Source organism: Sinocyclocheilus rhinocerous, unplaced genomic scaffold (genome assembly GCF_001515625.1).
Source record: "Sinocyclocheilus rhinocerous isolate Xijiao unplaced genomic scaffold, SAMN03320098_v1.1 scaffold1097, whole genome shotgun sequence".
Lineage (NCBI taxonomy): Eukaryota > Metazoa > Chordata > Actinopteri > Cypriniformes > Cyprinidae > Sinocyclocheilus > Sinocyclocheilus rhinocerous.
In genome coordinates, this window is record NW_015630974.1 from 412760 (window position 1) to 438052 (window position 25293).

The following is a 25293-nucleotide window of genomic DNA, read 5'->3' on the forward strand; positions in this document are numbered from 1 at the left end:
TTTCTAGCATTTGTAAAACCGCATTTTTCCATCTTAAAAATGTATCTAAATTACGACCTATGCTCTTAATGACAAATGCAGAAACGTTAATTCATGCATTCATGACCTCAAGGTTAGATTATTGTAATGCTTTATTGGGTGGTTGTTCTGCACGCTTAATAAACAAACTCCAGCTGTTCCAAAATGCAGCAGCTAGAGTTCTTACTAGAACCAGGAAGTATGCCAATATTTGTCTGGTTCTGTTAACTCTGCACAGGCTCCCGATTGAACATTGTATACATTTTAACATCGTGATAATTACTTATAAAGCCCTGAATGGTTTAGCTCCTCAATACTTGAGTGAGCTCTTATCGTATTATAGTCCTTCACGTCCACTGCGATCTCAAAACTCTGGCCATTTGATAATACCTAGAATATCAAAATCAACTGCAGGCGGCAGATCCTTTTCCTATTTAGCACCCAAACTCTGGAACAATCTACCTAGAGTTGTTCGGGAGGCAGACACACTCTGTCAGTTTAAATCTAGATTAAAGACCCATCTCTTTAACCTGACATACACATAACACACTTCACATTTCTATAATTCAATCCAAAAGGATTGTTAAACTGCATTAATTAGGTCAACTGGAACCGGGAACACTTCCCATATCTACGCTAATATTAGTCTGTTTCATTCTTATTCTGAGGTCACCGTAGCCACCAGATCCAGTCTGTATCCAGTCCAGATGGAGGATCAGCACCTAGAGATGACATCTACAGCCCTGAATGTCAGCGGAGACCATGTCAACTAGATGAGCCCCAGAGACAGATCCCCTGCAAAGACCTCGTCAACTAGACGACCATCGGCACAAGACCACGGGAACCAGACGAGTCCTCTGCTCAATCTGACCTATGCTGCAGCCTGGAATTAAACCACACCAAGCTGGTTTCGTCTGTTCAGAGGAGAACTGGCCCCCGACTGAGCCTTTTTTCTCCCAAGGTTTTTTTCTCTATTTCTTTCAACAAAGGAGTTTTGGTTCCTTGCCACTGTCGCCTTTGGCTTGCTTAGTTGGGGACACTTAATTTCTAGCAATATTGTATGCTTGATTGCACAGACACTATTGGAAGAGAGCTGAGCTGGATGATGACATCACTGAATCATCAATGAACTGACTTTAACTGAAAAATTGACTGTTTTTTATTGTCCTCTTGCATTATTGACAAACTATTTTCCTGTTTAACACTGTAAAGCTGCTTTGACAATCTGTATTGTATAAAGCGCTATATAAATAAAGGTGACTTGACTCTGTAAAAGCTAAAATCTCCTGATCCTGCTGCAGTGCAGTGTGCAGCACTCATCACACTGTAATTATTCTGAAGGTGCAGTGTGTTCTCTCCTTTGGATCTTTTGCCAAATGTCTTGCAGTTGGAAGAGTGTGGCGTGACAGAGACCACTACAGACAAAGAGCTCGTCTACACGCTACAGTCTGCACTCTATAGACCACTGCAGTAACACCTCCAGAACATAAAACGGCTTCCTCTCCACACCTACAGTATTGTAACGCTTTCTAAAGGCCAGCCTGACTCACATCAAGTTGAGCATTACTGTTAGCATTGCTCATATTTTGAGTTAGTGATATAAGTATCCATATAGAACACAGTATAGCAGCTCCAAAGGCGATTCAGAACACCTTACTGACTGTTCAGTGAGACCTTGGCAACCACCCACAACACTCAGAGGAAAGCAACACTTACCAAAATGCATTTCAGTCTGATCTGGTTTGGCCTATTTTGAACTTTTTTGTCTATCGTTAATCAGCAGTCGTCCACAGACCCCTACACATGTCTAGACACTGTAATTAAAACCTGACCTGTTCAGATGACCACTTACAAAAGCATTCAGACATATGCAGGGAATGTAATGAATGATTCTGGACCCAAATTCCACACGTATGACATCTTTCCATGTCTTTGCAGAACGACTTATCCTGCAGTACAGATGGACTTTACTGATTCAGAACACAGGACAGACAGTAGAAACATCCACTGCATGAGCTCATGCAGCCACTGAGACAAAACACAAATGAAACTGGCCCTAAAATGTCACTCATAATTGTTTTACATGGGACCATAATGTAATTTCAGCGTTTATCTGTGCTAGTCTGTGATTATATTGCCATCCAATAACGGAAATGTCAGTGTTTTTCCTCCCACCTCCTAGCCAAATGATAAAGTGTGTTTTTTTTTTTAACATCCAGCACCATTGTGTGGTAATGTGATTGAGCAATGACTTGAGTTTTAAAAATCTTGTTTGACTACTGCTGCAGGTACTGGTTTGGCACAAACGATGCAAGTTTCAGAGAACCAAGAACCAAGAATTAAATAAACTATGACTATGTATGAATAGATAAAAAGTTTTGAGAGTGACAACCACATTTAAATATGAAACAAAATTACAAAATTATTGTTTAGTTAATCCTGAACCCACTCTGGCCGTTGGTGAAAACCATGGCAACATGGTTGAGTTTACATTGTGACTGTAAACTCAAATCATCTATTACCACTTGGAACCAAAATGTCATTGGAAATTTCTCCATGCTTGGTTTTAGCTATATTTGATCAAAATAATACGAGTGAACAGAAACATATTTGTGGAGTGATTTTTTGGCAAATCCTATTTTATATATTTCATATTCCTATTTCATTTAAAAGGTGGTTGTGTGTCACACAAAGAGCAAAATCTGATGTACAAAATGGGATTACATATTTAAGCAAGCAATAAGGTACAAGAGGCCATTCTGTATTGAATAAGTCACAACTGAAGGGCGTTGTTAGGCATGAAGCGAAGCGGGGTCACTGCAAATCCTTCAGCCGTGACTTATTCACAATACAGCATGCCTTGAGTACATTATTACTTTTATAAAACGGTTACCACACAAATATTTTAATACAAATATTAAAACCAAAAACTGATGTATTGATGTTACTTTTTGAACATTGTTAAATGCTGTTCTTCCACTAAAAATAGTTCCTGACAGTGATAGTAAATGGCAAGAGAATGTTCCAGTCTAACATGCCTCATCTGATGGAGCTCAAATAAAAACAGAGAATAGGAACTGTTCTCATCCGCGGTGTCACTTATTGACTGATTAATTTATTTTTTACGCCATATATGGTATTTTCTCACACACATACTGCACATCTGCTTATCTCTCAACATGAGAAAACATCTGTTTTCTGTCTTCTGGTTTAAAACAGTCAGATTTGTATCATTACATCATTACAGTGTAAATTGATGGACTTTTTGATGTAAATGGATGGAAACTAATAAAGAAAGTAATATTCCCTCCACATTTCAGAAACTGTGGGCTTCCACACAGACACAGCACACACATCAACGGATCTCCCATATGAGAAGTGTTTCTTTGACAGGGGAAGGCTAAATGACGTAACATAACGCCAGCAGGGATCACTCACTAAGGGTGTTGCGCAGTGATATGGGGTAAATCGGTAAAGAACCATGGGGTAAAGCAGTCGTAGCTGTGCTTTATAGTGAATAAAACACAGCTGTTGAGCAATCAGAATCAAGGGCTGGAACTAACCGTTTTATTATATACAGTAATACTATTGTCACGATCTCTAGCTGTAGAGCCTGTGAGCTTCGCTAGAGGGCACTCTCCATTACAGACTTTTGCCACTTTACCCCGGACTTCATTCCCCATAATCCTTTGCCTAGACTCATCATCATCAATGATTGCATTCACCTGTGTCTTGTTACCTCATCTGTCTCACCCTACTTAAAGCCTGGTTTCTCTCTTTCACATGGCTCAGTATTGTTTAGCCCGTGTTTAGGCCTAGTTCCTGTGTTTTCCGTGTTCCTTGTTGGCTTGCCTTTTTTTTTTACCCTGGACTGTTCCTTGTTTTCTGATCGTTTGCTGCCTGCCCTGACCTTTTGCTTGTTTATTGGATTACTCTTTTGTCTGCCCTGGATTATATCTGTTTGCTGCTGTTGTTTTGAATAAAGACTGCATTTGGATCCTCAACTCCGTTGTCACGCCTCCATGTTACAACTATCCATTTACCTGCATTACTGACATTATCAGATAAGAACCTGAGCTGAGCTGAGCTGGACAATGACACGGTTATATCTAAATAAATAAAAATTTATTTATCTAAATAAATGCGACTTGACATGTATAAGGTGATATATTTGGCTTTGTATATCTTTCCCAAAAAAGAAAGTGTGACGAGAGGGGTGGGGCCGAGAGTCGTGGGAACAGAGCGCTGCCAGTGATCCCTCGCCGCTGTGGTGAGTCCGCGGTGCCATCGAGCATTGGGGAGCAGTCTGCCGCCATGGAGGCTCGAGGCGGTGGGCTGAAGTGAGTTGCCGGGGTGGGGGCGGACAAACTCACTGCCGGCCGCCTGGGCTGTGGAGGCCATGAGGGAGCGGAGGAGTCGCCGCCGTTCGCCTGAGGCCGGAGCCTGCTGCCATCCGCCATGATGGGGAGGAGCAGGGAATGGGGGACTCCTGCCGGCTGCCCGAACCCGAAGGAGCCGTCACCGGGCGGCGGAGGAGTGTCAGGCCGTCCACCGAGGGCTGTCCAGTGCCGCCGTCTGGCATCGCGGAAGAGTTTACCCAGCTGGTGGAGGGCCGAGCGGCAGTGTGTCTGGGAACCGGAACAAGATTTTTTTTTTTCTCTCTCCCCTCTTTCGTCTCTGTCTCTCCTCATCCTTCCGTCTCCTTTTCTCTCGCCTCGTCTGTCTGTCCTTACCCCCAGGTACACCGCGGCCGCCGTGATCGGCTCCCCCGGAGGGGGGAGGGTTCCCGCCTCCTTCTTCCCGATCTACAAACGTTGTTACAGAAAGAAATAATCACAAAAATTCAGTGTCCTCAACGTTAATTGTGATTAAAAGATGTGCTACTAAAAAAAAAACATACTGAAAGATACGTGATCTACGGAAATACAATACCAGTTGTGGAATCAATGGAATGAAGAGAGTCTGTTTCCTTGAAATGGGTCAAATGAGAAGCTTTGATGAATTTGGTGTATGAGGAAGTGTCTAATGGTGGCCGGTGGTCTCACGTTACAAGAAAGGACCGCTTACATGGGGAACCTGAGGGGAAACGGCTCAGACAAAATCCCACAAATCAATAAAGTGTAAATGCGGATCCATACATTCAGAGATTCTGCCTTTGAAAAGGAGATGGACCTAGGGTTTTGGCGCATGCAGAGTTTGTCTAGCTCCGGATACGACTGTAAGCTCTGAAAGTGCTTCTGTTCTGTGGACAAAGCTCAGCACGTCTCTAACTCATTAAAGTTACCCACAGACAATTACTTACCACCATCACCGCAGGGAAACTGTCATACAGCTCAGCGTAATCATCACATCCTCTCTACAAGTCTGATTTTTAGAAGTGGGGGTCCCTAAAAGGATGGTCCTCCTCTGTTGAAAACTCTTTCTGGGAGGTTGTATGTGGGAGTACACTTGTATCAGAAACGAGGCTGCATGTGTTTGCATTTTATTTTGCATTTAGAGCACACAGCTCTAGTCTCCACCTCCAGCTCCTGGTCAGATGTATGACGTCTTAATGACCTCGGCATGTTAAACTACATAAAATCAGTTTAACATCCTAAAATCCAGCACTATGGTGAGTAGTCTGTGTATTGACAGATAATTTTATTCTTTAGCTGGTTTGTAAGGCATCAATATCAGGCCGTTTAACACTAACAGCCTAGCTTGCTGTTCTAATGCCTGAGGGAAGACATGGAAGAGCTCATACGTTTCTCTCTTGGCAATCATTCAAATGCACTGCTCACTAATTCAAAAAAGGCATTAAGAAGCCAGATTACAGAGAGCAGAAAACTGATAATTTTTGCAATGTTGCAACTGGGCTGGAGGAACCCCATTTAGCTTTCAGGAGATATTTATGAGCCATTGTTTTTTAGACTCACACCCCGAAGTTGATCAATATCGGTGTTTAGTGTGTTGCTATATGGTTACGACATATTTCCACGACGTAAGAACAGCTGTAACTGTTGAGCACATGATGTGTCCAACGTACTGTTTAAATAAGTGCATTATCTGATTATTTGAAGTGCACTTCTTCATGTTGGAATTTTCAGTGTTAACACACGACTCACAATATTTATACTACAAAGTGGCGCAATTATGCGAACTGGGACACACATATTCAGGTCTTTAGATATGTGCGTCAGTGGGATTTTTTTCACCCCTTCTATCGTCTAGCAGGTGAAAGTCATACGTCTGATCATTGAGCACCGTAAGAGCACACCTCTCCTCAAAAATAAATCATTAATTTCTGTAGCACAAAGGCTGCAGGACGAGTGGTAGGGCTTTGACTAATAAGCCAATGAATATAAGACAGAAATTGTAAAATCAAATACAGTTGCGTGGAATCAATGTATCTGAATTTTAAACAAGCATGGACCTACAAAAACTGGTCATCTTGTGTTGCACAGATGTGATGAGAGTGATCTTTGCCATCACTTTACAAGAAAACCACCTAACTTTAAGCTCTTGCCCATGAAACACTAGTCTGGACACCAGCTCATTAATAACTGCTTATCTAGCTCTTTCAAAACCTCTCTGTTGGAACTATTATGTGAAATTCTGAAGCTTTATAAATCTTTAAGGTTGATTCACCGTTCAATATGATTCATTCATTACATCACAATTTATGCAAAAGAGCTCCAGGCAGTCCTGTTAATATTTATCTTATTTGCACCAGTGGTGAGGCCAGAAATCTCCTTTTCTGTGCCTCTATCCCATGCCATTATTTATTGTTTGTAATTATTTCAATATGGGCTTCTGAATGAATGAAAAACCACAATGTGACTAAACCTAACATCGAAAAGAAGAGAAACTATGCATTTATAATTAAAATAAATACAAAACCTGAATACTCCCCAATTTATATAACTGTCAGTTATATAATCCAATTTACCAGAATGAATCAGGCTTTCAAGGCTACGTGAGGTCTGTCTAGGACAAACTGAATCACCAGAATGAATCTGACTTTTCAAAGCTACATACCGTATAAGAGAAAGAGAGCACCATTCAGGATGAACTGATTCATTAACATGATTCAGACTTTCCTAAGCTACATAAGAGACAGAGGTTCGCTTAGGACGATTTTGCAGTTTTGATCTGATTTTTTCCAGTATATTCTGGCAGCTTGGATTGGATGGTACCACCATCATTAAGGATGGACTGGTGTCACTCTTGTCCCTATAGCCTCACCACTGATTTGCACATTATTGATTTTAATACTTGTAAAAAGGATGCATTCTTACTTTTCCTGATGGTTAGGCTTGCTGTAGTATTTGTTTTTCCAAGGTTGTTGACTGCCTCACAGGTGTATAAACCAGCATCTGCTTCTGTGGACTTCCTGATCAACAGTTCAGATATTTTCCCCCTGTAGAAAGTTACATAATGTTGCTTATTTATATTGCTTGTTTACTGTCCCAACTAAACAGCCTTGTCATTAAAATGAGAATTTCAGTATAATATAATGCTGATGCACTGTGTTTGTATCTCAGCACAGGCCAGTTTGGATTATACTGGGTTAATTTTTTTTAAATCACCTGCCCACATACTATACACATGGCTGATATCTGTTCCTGCAAATGCAACAATAACATTTCTGACTCAATATTCTATGAAGCCAAATCTTCATTCAGCCTGAACAACATATAGTCATGCTTTTTCTTAAGTATAATTCTGTTATAGGAACTTACTGTTTCTTTTTTTTAATCTTTATGCCTTTGGGTTTGTTTTTGCCTGCGAGTTCTTTTCCGTTCTTGTACCACTTAATGCTGGGAGCTGGATTTCCCGCCACAATCTCACACTTCAGTACGGTCTTTTTTCCATCCTCCACTGTCACGCTCCGCAGGTCCTTTAACTTGGGTTCCGCTGAAACAAAGACACAAAACAGAAAATAGAAATTACTCACAGAAAGCCATCGGCCATCACAAGGGTCAAACTTGCAATATTTCACTGTATTTCACCCCATTCTGTAATTATATTTTTATTGTAGGGTCATTTGAACAGCTTCTCCTCAAATGCCCTTACAATAAAATTTTTTATTATTTATAATTATTAATTGTCAATCATGAATATAAGAAAAAAATGTCATGAAATAATGAAAAAATACAAAAAGAAAATACGAAATAGGCTTCATTTTTTTGTACAAAATTACTAAAATGTTCTCTGGGTATCTGGAACCCACACTGCTGTCCTCTCAGTAAAGAAATTCATCATTCCAGACATTAGTTTCAATAGATCCCTACAGCTGTTCAACCACAAACCATACCCATAACACTAACACAGACAAAAAAGAAAGCATAATGGTCCCCTCATCAGAGATGTTTTAAGATGCCATGAAACGGTCTAGTTAAATGTGATGCTGTTTGATTTGATCTTTGCGAGACAAACCAAACAGCAGAATAAACAGCGAGTTCAACCCTCAACAGCAGGAGCACCACTGAACAACAGCTCATTCTCATATTCACTTCACAGCCTGGAAATAAACAGTGGCCTTTGAAATATCATTTATGCTGTATATGACAGACACCAATAAACTGAAAGCCACACAGTTTTGAATTTGTAAAAATGTGTGGGCACACACTTGAGCTGTAACTGTAAGCTTTTAATCAATCAAGCCCAATTACACAAATTCATGTTTTCTCTAGCAGTGGTTTGCATGTAGATTACAAATACAAAAAGGATAATTAGGATAATTTTTTGGAGTTAATTTTCAATATATATTGTGACTTTTAGTATCTGATATGCTGACACAAAAGAGTCACAATATACTGTAATGAATGCATATTTAAACTGAATGGCTGAATTGAGCTCTCAAAAGTATTTTTCATAAATATCAGGTGGGACCATGTTGTCACACATGTTGTAAATTTATTTATAATTTCTATTTATATATTTATAATGAATAAAACAATGGTTTTGGTATTTTCACGTTATCCTTTCATTAATTATTTTGTTTAAATTATACATACTGTACATCATGGCATCTTTTTCAAAAGAAAGAAAGGGAAAACAACATGCCTTAAAGTAGAAACATCATAACATGACTTAAACAAAGGTAAAAAGATACACAACTACACAAAATCATATTTCGGTGTGTTTCTTTAAAGGATCGGGTTAGATATCTTCCCATTACAGCACAAGGTTTCTGACTGATGTACAACATACTGATGCTCAAGAAGAGTGAAGTTATAAGTCCAAACCAGCAGGGGGTGATAGCAACACTGCAGTAACTACGCAAGTCTGAAGAGACATACGGAAAACTAAAGATGAACAACCCAATTTCATAAACCTGTTCATTTTTTCATTTATTCAGAGAGGGTGATGATCTGGACAGTTTTTCAGTGATTATTCAGCCTTTAATGTTGCTGTGCCCATTATAGTGAGAATTGTTTGGGCCCCACTGACCGCACAAATGCATATGGCACAGGTTCACGTCTGTCTCCTGTCTTTATTCTGGCTATTTATTCTTTATTGCTGGGCTGGTAAATCCAACAGAAGCACTCTGATTTCTACTGAACCTGAAGGTGTTGTTTGCCAGCTTAAACCAATCACAGCTGGTCAATTTATTGTGAATCATTAGAAACACTAAACTCCAAATCAGTCCAAACCCCCAATTCCCAGTTCACAATGATAAACTATGCAGCTCAAAAATCTTGCTCATCTTCAGGAGGCTATTGCCTTATCTTACAACATTTCCTGTTGACAAGGTGCTTTTAATAACAAGAATCGCTTGCATAGCACAGTGATGACAGCAATACAGACAGACTGTAGAAATCTCTAGGGGACACCTATAGGGTTTCCTCACATACAGATGTCAGCAGAGACATCCTCAGACACACTCCACTGAGCACGTAATAATCGCAAATGCAACACATATTTTACCATGGTAAACTCATGGATAAATAACAGCGAACAGCTTTATTTGTGTCTGATCTCCGTTTCCTCCGAGTCGCCGCAGTCTCTGTGTCCAGACTGCTGCCCATCCAGCTGTTTCTTTATGTCACGGACCAGTTCCCTTTGGGGAAACTCCTACACTGTTTCTTAGGCCGCAAAATCAAGTCGGATCAGGGTCCACATTCCAGTACAGCGAGAGAAGAATTCCATGATCTAATATGAGGTTCAGACAGACAGATCAGCCAGTCATCTTAGTTTCCCTACTTTTTCCCTAACAATACTAAAGCTTGTAACTAAAGGGGGGATACTCTCATATCCAGTATTAAATTTGGACACTTCAGTCACACTTATGACCGGTTCAGACTACACGATTTTAGCCCGATTTTGCCACGACTTTGTCCACGACTGGACAAGATTTTAGGAGTCAAAATCGTGTAATCTGACACAGTGACTATTGTGACCGACAAAAATATAGTGTAGACTGAACCTGGCATTAGGCATGTCTAAATGATCTTTTCTCTTCATTAACGTCACTTTTCCTCTTAAGTCTCAGTGTGTTTGAATCAGCTGGTGTTTTGGTGATTTTTAGTTGATGTGTGAAGTCAGTTCTCCTCACACAGGTTGTCCTAGCAGAAGAACCACAGGTGCAAAGAATCACATTAACCATGGACTACTAACTACAAAAAAAGTGTTTTTATTTTAAACACAAGATCTATTTTTTTATAATTTCAAACATCTTTATGTTTGATAATCAGATGCTTTGTTCACTCATGCTATTTTTCTTACAAGAAAAAAAAGTTGCTTTGATATTTTATGTTTAATGGAGAGGCATTCAGACATTTTTAAGTTGGTCTCAAAAGTCCAAATACTTCACAGTAATTCCTGGCATGTGTTTATACACACACACACACACACACACGCTGCCACCGTGCTGAAACGCAATGAACAGGACTCATTTTACACAACTGAGTTTCATCTAAAGCTGGCACGAGCATGTTTCAACATGAGTGTGTAACTGAATTAATGCTGGGAAATCTAAATGTGTTCTTCTGCCTAATATTTCACCAAGAGTTAATTCACAGAATCTATTCGCTCAGACCTTCTGCCATGCGTCACACCTGTCATAAAATAAATTAAAAATTAATATTAAAAATGAGGCTACGAGTGGAAAACTCACTTACCTTTCTCATCACACATTAACTTAATACTTAGTGTTACTGATCAATAACCAAGAGTGTGTTTTCAATTGCATACAATGGGGTCCAAAATGAGCTCATCTGATTCAAATCTAATTTAAATTTAAATTAAACAGTGAATTTAGGACTCAAAAAACAAAAATATGAAATAGCAGGTGAAATTCTGAAATGGAATATTCTAGGTCTCTTTGGAACATCTCAGATCATGCTGGTAAACAGGTGCAGGTGTGATCATTCATACTTATCATCAAGTACATTTTTCCAATTCCACCTTTCACTCATTGTTATGCTAACAAATATAATTTGTAAAGGTACAGTTTGAAATACTGAACCCCACAGAACTCCAGACTATTATAAACCCATCTGTAAGTTAAGCAGCCTGTATAATAAACGGGAAACCCTCTCCATTAAGTCACCGGACCGGTGGGTCATGTTAATGCTTACAAACACTTCTGCCCTTTCTCCCTTGACATGCGAACAAACGTTACAGTGGATAACCTGAAAGCGCAGTAAAGAGCTGAGCTCAGAAACAATTGAAGCCTACTCAATAGTCCAGCTTGTCAATCCATTCACAACACCCAAAAATTGGACCCGTTTCCCAACACCTCAACAGAGCAGCGCTTTACCTTGTGGGGAGTTGTCAGACTTGCTTGATCTCTCAGGGTCCTTATCCTTTTTCTTTACGCCACTTTTCCCGTCTTTACTTGTGTTCTTCTCAGACATGATGGCCTTTAGATCTGTGATTTCTGCTCTCTGTTAAGTTGTCAGTCAGTAAAGTTCTCCGCGCTGTGTGAACATGAACTCCCTCCAGTCAACTGTAGAACAGAAACTCTCCCCCGTGAGCAAGTGTGTTTTACATGCTCAAAGAGGCGGGATCACAACTCTAAATGTGTCAGATTTCCACGTGTCCCACGTTACAAGCAGTGTGTGCTTTACTAATCTAGTTCTAGTGTGCTTTTCTGTATTTATCAATTAGTAATGACAGCTGTGTCGGGGTATATAAGACTGCTGCTGCTTTAAAGCCTTCTTAATATTTTAAGACATTATTCTTTAAACAGCTCCTAATTGTCTCCTGACTGATGTGTACACAGCATAAACAGCAAAGCTGTCACATGGGTGCTGTCATATACTGTACTCACAAACTGTGATTGCACTAAGTACTGTGAAATGTGTCATAACAAAATACTCGACAGTAATTTATCAATAGAAAAATATTATACACACATAATTCTTGTGTCATGCTCTGCCGTCCTTTCTTTGGATGTGACGACACATCGCTGACATAAGCGTGGAGAGCCTGACAAGACCAGACACGCTTGATTTCAGTTCTTGCTGTTATCACAGTTTGATGTGGATCTTTCTTGTTTGACAAGTGGGACAAATGTCAGGCTACACCAATCAAGAAGCTCACACAACACACTGAAACTGGAGCTTTACAATGGTGATGCATTTAAAAGAAATCTGCTGAACAAAAGCAGATCTGATTGATCAGGCTACACTATAATTATCATAAAACATCTTTAAAACTAAACAAATGAATCAGTGACACATACTGCTTATTTTCTATTCTAAGCAAATCCTAAATATAAAACTCTACAGGTTTGAAATAAAAATATGACTAATGATTGAACTCCAAAGTCATTACTGGCACATGTAAAATAACAATTTATGACAATATCCTAGTAAAATGTTGTGTTGCTTAACGGACAGCATCTAAAATAATGAAACAAAAATTGCTTAAAAAAATGGACAACAAATATCTGTTTTCTATCCCATATAATGGAATTAATTATCCTTAGGAATACACCAACATTTAAATTCTGGCTGAGAGTTATTTTCATTTTATGGCTGATAAATAGCCAATATTACAATTCTATACTATTGTGTAAAACAAATAACAAAACATGAATAAATATTAAATAAAACATTCCAAACTAAAATCATAAGCTACAAGTGAATGTAGCCATCATAACATTACAATGTACAGTATGTAAAATCAATATTAATTTGGTATCACGTTTGCTAAAGATTACATTTGACAGATTTGCATTTGCATTAGATTTGCTAAAATTACATTTAACAGTGTTATTAAATTATTATTTTTTAAAGTTATGTGTGTGTGCGCGCATATATAAAACACACAATATTCACTGTTACCGATCAATTTCAAAATTCTGTCATATCAGTCTATAATCTGTAATTGCAGCCTTTAACCAATGCTAACTTATTCTCAATAAATGTATTGTTACTTTTTTAAATGCATAGTTTTATTTTTACTGCTCATTTATTTTTAATTACAAGATTAGATGTTTGTTTAAAATGAAATCTTTAGATGCCACTGTCAAGGAGAGAGTAGCAAGGACCTGGAAAGTTGCTGATCCCATGGCAAAGGAGTTTCTTACTCAAAAAGTGTTAGTGTGCATTTCTGTTTGAAATGTTAGCAAAATTAAATGTTTGAATATAAATGTTTAAATCAGTGCTTAATGAAATGAACAAATGTTGAGTGTCTCTGCTGATTACTAGTAAGTAGGAGTTTCTTTTTATGCTTCTACAGTGTATTTAATATGGGTAGACAATATATTTATTGTTTCTAAAGCATTTACAAATACAATTACTCTGCCATGTTGGATAATGTATATTTTAGAAGATATATTAATATAAAATTTACAGTCTTTCTCTTGCGTAAATACTGACCCAGCTGTGTCAAGCTATCAAGGGCTGTTACATAAACTAAACACTATTGCCTAATTAAAACAAAGGGACAAACTTCAAAACTGTGCTCATTAATCCAATTTAAGAGGACCTTTATAGTTCCCCTTCTCTGAATGCGCTCATTGTGACTCATGTCTGAGTTTACAACGAGAAAGCTCTGTTCACGTATATCCCTCTTTTCAAGGATCACTTGATTATCTTTTGAGGAATGAGAATTGTGCACCTATACCACCCGTGGTTCGGGTCCCAGACCGATCACGGGGACTGTAGGAGGGGCATGGGGGCATGGAAGGAATCTGACAGGAAGTGCTTTCCCTTTCAGGAGTTCCTTTCATTCTGTTCTCTCCCGAGGGAGAGTAGTCCTGCTCTGCCATCCAGACCTCCTCTGGGCTCATCTGGATGGCAGGGTGTATGTGTCGGCAGGTCAAGCTGGTGGAGCCTTGCACACAATGATTGCGTTCCAAGCTTACCAAGCTGACTTGTTCAGAGACCTAGATGAGGGCAGGGTTTGTCCCCTGGGGCAGTCGAGGAACTGCGCCATACCACAGACTTGGCTCTTTGCGCAACTAAGCAATGGTGGTTACGGAGGTGCATTTGTGGTTAATCTTGCGGATATCAGGAGAGAGGTGAAAGCCTTTCACCTTTACGCTCCACTGTCGCCTTCCAGGCATTTCGGCACCCTTGCTGAGGCGGTGGTCGAGAAGTTCAGGTAGGCAAAGGCGCGGTCTGCTGCCTTACAGGAAGTTCATTCCCTGACGTCCCAAGTCTTCCTCTAAAGCCTCTGAGGGGGCTGGTCCGTCTTGATCTGAGAATCACAGGCAGGATCAGAAGAGTAGCGTGGCCACTCATGCCCCTCCTCTCTCTAGGAGTTGGGCGCAGAGGCAGGCGAGCGTTAAGAGACGCTGCTTACATCGAGCCCTGAGGCTGGACTAACATTGTTCTTATGTGTTTTGCTTGTTGGCGAACCATTGACTGAAGATCCAGTCTCTCCCATGTAGGCTTTTTTCAAGTACTCTGTGGTCAGGCTGTCCCCCATTATCAGGGTTTATCAAGTAGGCACCCTCCTGAGTTTCTTTCTAGCCGTATCTCCTGTTAGGCTTTTAAATAGATGGTCTACTTCCCTTGTCCCTTAGGCTTGGTCAGGGAATAGGGGTGGGCTGCCCCCCCACCACAGGGTTTTTTAGTGGGTGGTCCTCCTGGACCCTGCATGCTGCTTTGGATCATTGCAACTCTGGATCATTGCCTTCTGAGGAAAGCTGTGTTCTTAGCTTTGGTTAATGGGATGTCCCTCCTGATTGGCTGGGTTCCCCATTTTTCAGAATTATGTTAGTGGCCCTGGGCATCAGTGGCTTGCCCCCTTTCTGAGGGAAGGTTCGGTGCATGTCTGTCACTTCTCTTGGTGCTCTCTCACCAGGTGAACAGGCATTCCGTTCCCCATAGTGTCCACTAGAGGACGCAGCGCGAGTTCCCTAGAAGGGGAACGTCTCGGGTTACGCATATAACGAAGGTTCCCAGAGAGGGAACGAGATGCTGCGTCCCCTCGCCATGCCTAGGGCTTGCCTGTTTTCACGTCTCCTTCAGACAACCAAGTTGGTGACATGTTCGGCAGGCGCCCTCTTATACTTCCGGGTGCCCGCCTGTGACGGCACGGCCAATGTGGGCCAATGGGATTGGAGTTGTTTCACACGTGCTTCAGACAAAAAAACTGCTGGCAGCAATCCCCCATAGTGTCTGCTAGAGGACGCAGCGTCTTGTTCCCTCTCGGGAAAACATGGTTACATGCATAACCCGAAACGTTTTAGTAGGTAAAACAACAATGCTTAATATAAAACATCTTATGCCATACTATATTAAAAAATGTAAAGTTAAATTCTTTTTATATATATATATATATATATATACAGAATGTAAAGTGAATTATTATATACATTAGTTTTTTGTGTCACTAACTCAAAAGTGAATAACAAGTAAAAAAGGCAAAAAATCTCTAAAGAAAATCTGTAATATCACAGGCAGTTTTGCTTATCAGTTGAATTTCTTGTTTTCAGAATATTTTAGAATATATTTCTTGTTTTAAGGATACTTAATATTTTATTGGAATACAGGACAAACATATTCTATTAATTTTAGGGGTCCCACATTATATTAAGTGGCCTTAACTACTATGTACTTACATAAAAAAAATAAGTACAATGTACTCATTGTGTTGTTCATATTGTATTGCAAAACACTTTTGCTGCTATTGAGGTGGGATATGGGTAAGGTTAGGGACAGGTTTGGTGGTATGGGTAGGTTTAAGGGTGGGTTAAGGTGTAAGGGATGGGTCAACAGTGTAATTATAAATGTAATTACAGAAATTAATTACAGATGTAATTACAAGCAAGTATTTTTTAAAAGATAAGTACAATGTAAAAACATGTATGTACACAATAAGTGCATTGTACCAAATAATTAATTTGTAGTCCTCGGTTCTGTTTAATTCGAACCTTTCAGTTTCACCCAGTGGGTGTTGAATGAAACTCGCCCCTCCAGGTCGACGCCACACAGTCATCCTGACAGTCTCTGAGAGGTGGGTGGGGTCGGGCGGATCGAGGAAATCCAGGAGTACTTCCTTCTTCACAAAGGCTGATGTGTCACACATACGGTTATAGTCAAGGATACGGTTAAGTGAGCCTGGAATAAGAATGTGTGGGCTTCAATAAATGGGAGCATGCCGCCGCAGACCTGCGCTCCAATGCATGCAGAGCATGTGTGAACACAGCGAGCGCTCATCCAAAGGGATCCGTCTAAATGAATAGATGCAGACTACACTTACTGACTTCAAACAGGACGCCAGTGACAGGAAAGAATCGTACCCAGGCTCATAGGAAATACGTGCCTCTACCTACATTTCTGCAAAACTCAAAACATGTACATATATGTACAAATTGCTGCAGTTTCCTGTTGAACACTAGAGGCAGTAAAACTCTGTGTGAAAAGGAATAAATGTTGTCAAAGTATGATTTACAGGGCTAGAGTTTCCATTTAGAACTTAATTTTCATTAATTTTCACATAATTCCTTGCACAATATTATGTTATGACTTCAAAACAATTTTAACATGCATTGAAAACTGATACTTGTGAACATTAGTGTCCCATATACAGCTTCCTATGTTTTTTTTTTTTTTTTTTAACTCAGGAGGTTTGCTCGGTAGCTCATGTAATACGGCATTGCACTTGAGATGTAATAAAAACCTGGCCAAGGTCATGTATTGAACGTGCGTTTCAGTTGACAGATTTAATAGAAAATCGTACAAGTGTCCCTTACCAAAAAGTAGTATACTTCAAGTTTATTTTATTAAGTATACTTAAGTAAAGTTCAAGTATATTTTTAAGTATACTTTATTGTAGTAAGTATACAAATATCAGTGTACTAGTAGTATACTTGTAAGTGTACTATTTCAATACTCCTTGGGACTAAATTGGCCCACTTTCTAGTATATAAAAGTATACTTTTAAGTATAACAGTAGTAAACTTTGAGTACACAACTAGTTTACATCAAAATGTTTAGTTTGTACTGCAACTATACTAAAAGTGAACTTACAGTTTACTAATAAAATACTTGTAGCATTTTTAGTACACTTTGAAGTATAGTCTCAGTAAACTACTAGTTTAGTAGTTTTATACTGCAAGTATACTCGTACGTTTTCTTTAAGTGAACTTTACATCAAATGTATACTACTATGTCCCTATTTAGGTCTTAATTTGTATATATTTTGTTACATGAATATCTGAACATACAAAACATCAAAAGAACAGGGTATCTGCTTGTAAACAAAAACATTTTATTCTAGCTTCATGCATTCTTTTTTTAAACACTTGAATGTGGATAAGTTTCATAAATAAAAAATAAAGAAATAAACAACATTTTGAACAAAAAGCTGAAAAAAGACTATGAATTGGATTCAGAATGATAATCAAAACGTAGATAAAGTCGATCAACACCCCAAAGCTTGACAGTTATTATTACCTCTTCATTGGTCGACATTTTATTCCATAATGTCACACAGTTTTGATACTGTTTTATGTCTGACGATCGTGTTAGAATACATGTGGAAGCATTTGTTGTTTCGGTTTCTTCTTCACTTGTGTTTTTTTGGAAATTCTGTACAGAAGATGTGTACTAGCGCCTCCAAAGTTTAAAAAATGAAAAGAGGAATTCAGGGGGCACAACTAAATTGGCCCACTTTCTAGTATATAAAATTATACTTTTAAGTATACTTTAAGTATAACAGTAGTAAACTTTGAGTAACACAACTAGTTTACATAACATTTTTAGCTTGTACTGCAACTATACTAAAAGTGAACTAATAGTTATAGTGGTAGTTTACTAATTAAATACTTGTAGTAGCATTTGTAGTACAATTTGAAGTATAGTCTCAGTAAACTACAAGTTTAGTAGTTTTATACTGCAAGTATACTCGTAAGTTTTCTTTAAGTGAACTTTACATCATACTTTAAGTATACTACTATGTCCCTATTTAGGTATTAATTTGCATATATTTTGTTACATGAATACCTGAACATACAAAACATCAAAAGAACAGGGTATCTGCTTGTAAAAAAAATTTGTTATTCTAGCTTCATGCATTCTTTTTGAACTTGAACACTTGAATGTGGATAAGTTTCATAAATAAAAAAGAAAGAAATAAACAACATTTTGAACAAAAAGCTAAAAAAAGACTATGAATTGGATTCAGAATGATAATCAAAACGTAGATAAAGTCGATCAACACCCCAAAGCTTGACAGTCAGTATTACCTCTTCATTGGTTGACATTTTATTCCATAATGTTACACAGTTTTAATACTGTTTTATGTCTGATGATCGTGTTAGAATACATGTGGAAGCATCTGTTGTTTCGGTTTCTTCTTCACTTGTGTTTTTTGGAAATTCTGTACAGAAGATGTGTACTACAGTATAACAATGAAAACACGGATTCTAGGAGCACAATTATAGCTAAAATATATTTAGACTTTTTCTAAGTATAAGTCAAGTATACTTAAATGTCATTTTAAGTATATTTCTGAGAAGTACATAAAGCCCATTTCTGAGAAGTACATACAAAGTAGACAAAGTATACTTTCCTATTTTTTAGTTTAAAAGAAGTATACTAATAGCTCGCTTGAATAAACTTATTTTTCGTAAGGGGTATGATGGTCACAGACTCTGATTTTTTAGATTTAGACTTTTTTAGTGTATGATCTTCAGTTGTTTAGTGTATGATGGCCAGTCTTTCCTCTGTAGCTCTTTACAAAGTCGATAAGTGTATGATGCCTAGTGATAAAAAATTTAGTTAAAGTCTAGTCGTGTATTCCAGTCTTTAGTTCAGCTGCCACCTAATTCACTTCTAAGTCATCGGGACATTTAGGAATTTTACCATAGTATTGACAGTAAGACACGTTTCCTTATTACGGGCACTATTACGCATACACCTGATGAAAATAGTGTTGTAAATACACGCTTGCGTTGCTCAATGCTGTCATTTCCTTTAAACAATAATTGACAAAGATACGTAATTGGTGACTTTTATTCACCTACGCCAAGTCATTTCAAACAAACAATTTATAGTAGTGGGTTCAAGGCACTTAGGGAACCTCAACTTTCCAGAGAACTTTTCTGAGAAATCGCAGATTTTCCGTGAGCGCAATCTGTATAAACATGACGCCTACACGTAAAGCGTATGACCCAAGAACCCCTCGTCCCCATCAGCACAATGCAAAACAAGTTCTTGACTATCCCTCTATGAGATCTATTAGATCTGTTAAAAGGCATCCATGAAATACACAGTAAAATAATTTTTGCAATAATCACTTTTTGTGCTGTTTGTAGAGGAATTTAATAATGACTGTACAGACAGCAGGATTACGCCTTTAATCCTTTGGGTCATGACAATCTTGTGAAAGGAGCTCATTAAAAAAAAAAATAGCCTACAAGCATGAAAAGTAAAACACAGACATTCAGGAATGAGCCATAAATGACATGCAACACAAAACTCTACAGATGTCACAAAACACTTTTAGGTCCTTTCCCTTTCTATGAGTTTCTAGGAGGGGCGAAGTCTGAACGTACAGCCTGTTTGAACTTGAAGAGATCAGAACATTATCCAGAACGTTCACTGATGGCTCTCCCCATGTTTATTTGGGCTTTGTTGTCTTGGATACTCACTACCCCTTATGGTCACATTTCAATCAAAATTGAAACACCAATAGACAGTCTAGTGTCACAAAAGATCTGTTGAAACATCAGCAGTTTTTCATAAGCAGTTCTTGCTGCTAATTTTTTTTTTTTTTTCAGGATTCTTTAGTGGATAAAACGTAATATAACAGCATTTATTTAATATAGAAATCCTTTGTAACAATATACACTACCATTCAAAAGTTTGGGTTCAGTAATTTTTTTTCTTTCTTTCTTTCTTTTTAAAGAATTTAAAGAAATTAATACTTTTCTTCAGCAAGGATGTGTTAAATTGATAAAAAAAGTGATAGTAAAGACTTGTATTGTTAGAAAATATTTATATTTTGAATAAATGCTGTTCTTTTTAACTTTTTATTCATCAAAGAATCCTGAAAAAAGTAGGGTTCCAAAAAAAAAAAAAAAAAAAAAAAAAAAAAAAAAGACCAATCAATGTAAACTTCCATGACCTCTCCAGTTGAACAAGAGCAATATGTAGTCAATTAAATATTTTACAAAAGAGAAAATATACACAAAAATATATTTACTATAGAAATATGCATTACTTAGCAATAAAATGTCAAACAATACATAATAATATATAATAATAATAATATACTGTACAATATATTGTATAATATACTATATATATATGCTCACCGAAGCTGCTTTTTTAAAACAAAAATGCAGTAAAAACAGCAATATTGTAAAATATGATCACAATTTTAAAAGTTGTTTTCTATTTTTTTATATATATTTTAAAATATCATTTATTTCTGTGATGGCAAAGCTGAATAAATAACTTTTTATTCATCAAGAAATCTTGAAAAATGTATCACAGGTTCCCAAAAAAATTAAGCAGCACAACCGTTTCCAAAATTGATAATAAATTAGAATGATTTCTGAAGGATCATGTGACACTGAAGACTGGAGTAATGATGCTGAAAATTCAGCTTTGATCACAGAAATAAATTATACTGTAAAGTATATTAAAATAAAAACTTATTTTAAATTGTAATATTTCACAATATAAATTTTTTTTCTCTATTTTTGATCAAATAAATGCAACCTTGATGAGCAGAAGACACATCTTTAAAAAACATTAAAAATCTTGCTGATTCCAAACTTTTGAACGGCAGTTTGTGTCTGTGTGTGTGTATATACAGTATATATATGTGACCCTTTATTGCCTTTAAAGTTGTCCAAATAAAGTCCTTAGCAACATATATTACTAATGATAATAAATTTTAAAACACACACATACATATATATATATATATATATACTTCTTAGTATATACCCTTTTAGTGCTGCAAACCAACTCCACATCACTATTTTGTTTTCTTACAGAAAAGCACCTTTGATGAAGTAAATATTTTTTGAGCGGTGCATGTGGGTGTTAAAACGCAATAGATGCATTTTGCAGGGGTATGTTTTACATCGCCATAAAAGGTCATCAAAACCAAAAAACATGACAAAAAATATAATTATACAACCATAATGTAAATATTATGATTTGTGTAAAAGCTAGCGTAAAGCACAAGCCCTGTGCTGTGGTGTGCTGAAATTACTGAGACGAAAAGGCCGAATCATGAAGACAGCTTGTTCTCGGTCTCGCTCACATCCAGATGTTCCATGGTGTGTGTACTGCTCATAATGGACTGTTTTCATTCAACATTTCTGAAAGTGAAGTTGTTTGGGTTGTTTGATAAACACAGTTGTAACTGAAGGAAGAGCGTGCTCAACAAAGGCCAACCTGAGCACCACACACAAACTACACAGGCAGTCTGTGCCCAACTAACTGTGTTTTCGGTGGGCTTTTTGACCTCCGTGCGGGCAACAGGACAGCTTTTTACTCATCAGCAGTTACTGAAAAACAGTTGATTAAATCAACTACTTATGTACTTATTCATTAGCTACATCTGACTCAAATTCACGGATCAAGAAATTTGCATAAAGACAAACAGCTGTTTATGAAAGTGCTGTGATGGGGTTTGATACAAATACATTTCATTTTAAAAGTTTCATTATGAGCCTCATTACTGAGTTTACATTAAAGTATAAAAGATAAACAGAAGAGTCACTGAGGAGTCAGTGAGACTCTTGTTAACGCAAGCAAAGGTGAATCATCCAGAGGTGGTTTAAGCAGATCACATCTTGTGTGTCATGTGATGATACATTTCTTCAGGCTATATATTTTATTCTATACGGTGTTAGCCTGCATGAAACACAAATGTGTTATGAATAATTTGTGTGATGACTTTATTGCATATTAACACAGTGTTTTACATAGTGAAATGGAATATGAGGGGCAGTTTTTAATAATTTTTTTAATAAATTAAATTAACACATTGTACAAACAATCAAGCTGCTCTAAGAGAAGGCTATTCCTCAGGTGGGTGCCTATAGTTTTCTTTACAAAACGTTTCCGGTAACAGTTTACAATAAAATAAAATTGTTAATATGAGTTAATTACATTAACATGAACAATGAAAATAGTTCTAAAGCATTTGTTAATCTTAGTTGACGTTAATTTAAACATTTACGAATACATTATTAAAAATCAAAAGTTATACTTGTTATTATTATATAATGGACGTAACACTGAACTAACAATGAACAGTTGTATTTTTATCTAATGTTAATAAAGATTAATTAATACTGTAACAAACAAATGCACTGCTCATTGTTGGTTAATGTCAGGTTACCGTGATTCCGGACAAATTCCAGAAAGGTTGTTTTGGCATTGGAAACTGTTTTGTCATTGCAGGATTTTGTTCTTTCACACTGCCAGAGCTGCCCCGTATTCTGCATTCCTTGCAATCACACACATCCTGGACACGAAGACTGTCTGGAGGGTTTAAATACAGGTCAGCATACTGTAGTAGAGGTCTTCTCGGGTTTCGAGATTTGTACCCACCTGAATAAGTTCTTACCCAAAGCTGGCCTGCAAAAATTACGTTTTCAGAAAAAACCCTAACCCCTAGACAGACCTGATAAAATAAGACCCGACAGCAAGTTTTTTTTAAACCCAAGTGGTCCTGAATTTAAAGGTAGCAAGTAGCAACAGCCTGCAGCCCTGCATATAGGCCTATCACTATCCGTAAACATCAGTATCCATGTAGAGCTCTCTGGTGCTGGTAAACGCAGCACCAGTGAGGAGTTAATCACAAGCACAGTGTGAGGGCAGGGTTCCTGTCTGCCGTGCTGCAGAGTGGTTTGCGATTGTAACTCTGTGTAGCTTTGTTTTTCTGTTGGAATCTCTATCTTACTATCACTCTCTGTTGTTTAAACTGCTAAAATATGACTTAATTCTCACCATACTTCATATCTAACAAACTAATTTGACATTGTTCGCTTTTAATCTAAACCGCTAGTGCAGCTTATTAGCATTCCGTTAGCCAGTTAGCTTGTCATTGGCGCAGTGGTTCTCAACCTTTTTTTCCACTGGGCCGCACTATGGTCCAAGTGCAAGTCTCACGGGCCGCACGCATATCATTTACATATTATGTCACCAATACAAACCAACCAGATTTATAATAGCATATTATAGCCTAAATATTATGATATCTAATCGATTACATTAATTGAAATACATAAATAAATAATTATACTCACCATTAATAAAACACCTGATGCTGTCGGGAGCTGACCAATTTTGTGAAATTCGGCTCGAAAGGAGTAACAGCAAAATGAAGTTGCGATAGTAAGTTGCAGTCTGTAAGAAGCGCACGGAAGCATGACTTGACGCGCGACATTGCAGAAAATGTGCGTTCACAAATGTAGCCTATGTTGATCCAAATATGGAAAGCACTATCGAATTTAATAATCTGAGGTTCTCTCCAGAGATGTTTTGCCACATTTCTGCAATTAAGGATGATTGCTGCATAGTATGGGTGTTTCCTTTTGCCTGAACTAGAGCCCTGCATTTCAGCCCGGGCCCAATGGGCCCCGACTTTTTTACGCCCCTAGGGCCGGGCTTCGGGACAATTTTCACGTCATAGTTAAGACGTGGGCCGAGCATTGGGCTTGTTTTAGGCTTCTCCTTTTTTTTTATATTTTAGACATCCATCAATCAGTGATGAAAAATTTTTTTTTTGCCGCGCTGGTGGAAACAACACGAGACCGTGCTACCGCGACTATCAAGAGCGGCTCGACTGTGTTTATTGTCCCGCCGCAGCAGTAACATTATAAACAACGCCTTTAGAGAGAAGTGCATTTTTACGGATTATGATTATAATGAAAGAGTTTTTGATTTGTTTCTATTTTGTTAAGTAGTAATTTAAAGCTTTCTATAGATATATTTATCATGTCTGTGAGGCATGTATTCGCTGAGTTTCGGTTCATTTTTGTAAGCGCTCCTGTTCAAGACGAGACGGCAGAAAGCGCATCATGTTTGTTTTCTTTATTTTATAAAAGCACAACGTTTTGTTGATATTGTGAGTGCACACAAATAAAAGTAGACCCTTTACAGTTCCGAATGATGCATTTCTCTTACCTTTATGGAGTAAAAATTACGGCGTATCCACTGAAAAAAATGCTAGTGATCGCGCTGGCGCCTCTATGTCCTGCAAAGTGCGCTTTAGCTTCCACTCTCCAAACAAACTATTGGATACAGCGCACATTTATCTAGGTTTAACATTAAAACATTGTTATATGCTTGAACTGTTTTATATCTATAGATTGTATTTTAGGCAAGTCGTGATGATTTGAGAAGGCTCAATTGATCAAACATAGGCTATGATCAACTCACTGTCTGCCGCTGGCCGCTGAAAAAAACAAAAGTTGATGCCGAAAGTCCAGCACTCTCCTACCTTCACTGCTGTGACTACTCTTGTTTGTATGTGTTCCTTCGCTGGCATTTTCCACATTTCATTTTTCTCCTTTAATAACAAATGTGTCCATCCTGATGCTCAATTTTACCGAACTAATGGCTGCGATATTGTATACTGTTTTATGCAGGCTTATGATAGAACCACTCGTTCATGTAATCTTACCTATATGTAATCCTACCATGTTTAGTATCTATGAATTCGTCTTCTGATGATCTAAACGAGAGTGCATATTACATGCTGATACCTATGCAACATATTAGTGTTCTAAGAATCTTTACTAGTTTGTGCATCAACACCCAAGCGAATTACATTTGCAAATTACCATGCCCTCACACAAAGGGTCGTAAAACCCTCCAGTAATTGCAACCTCCCGCTTGGGATTTCAGCCTTTCT

At 37.9% G+C, this 25293-nt stretch overlaps 1 protein-coding gene across 1 annotated transcript in view; it reads right to left on the reverse strand.

The window, feature by feature from the left end:
* The window catches only part of LOC107740792 (pro-neuregulin-1, membrane-bound isoform-like), a 108071-nt gene that overhangs the window by 47166 nt on the left and 35612 nt on the right, over positions 1–25293 (reverse strand). Inside the window, exons 2-3 of the mRNA XM_016553293.1 lie at positions 7740–7914; positions 7296–7417 (exon numbers count right to left, since the gene is read on the reverse strand). Coding sequence (XP_016408779.1) covers positions 7296–7417; positions 7740–7914 — 297 coding nt within the window. The remainder of the gene's footprint in view (positions 1–7295; positions 7418–7739; positions 7915–25293) is intronic.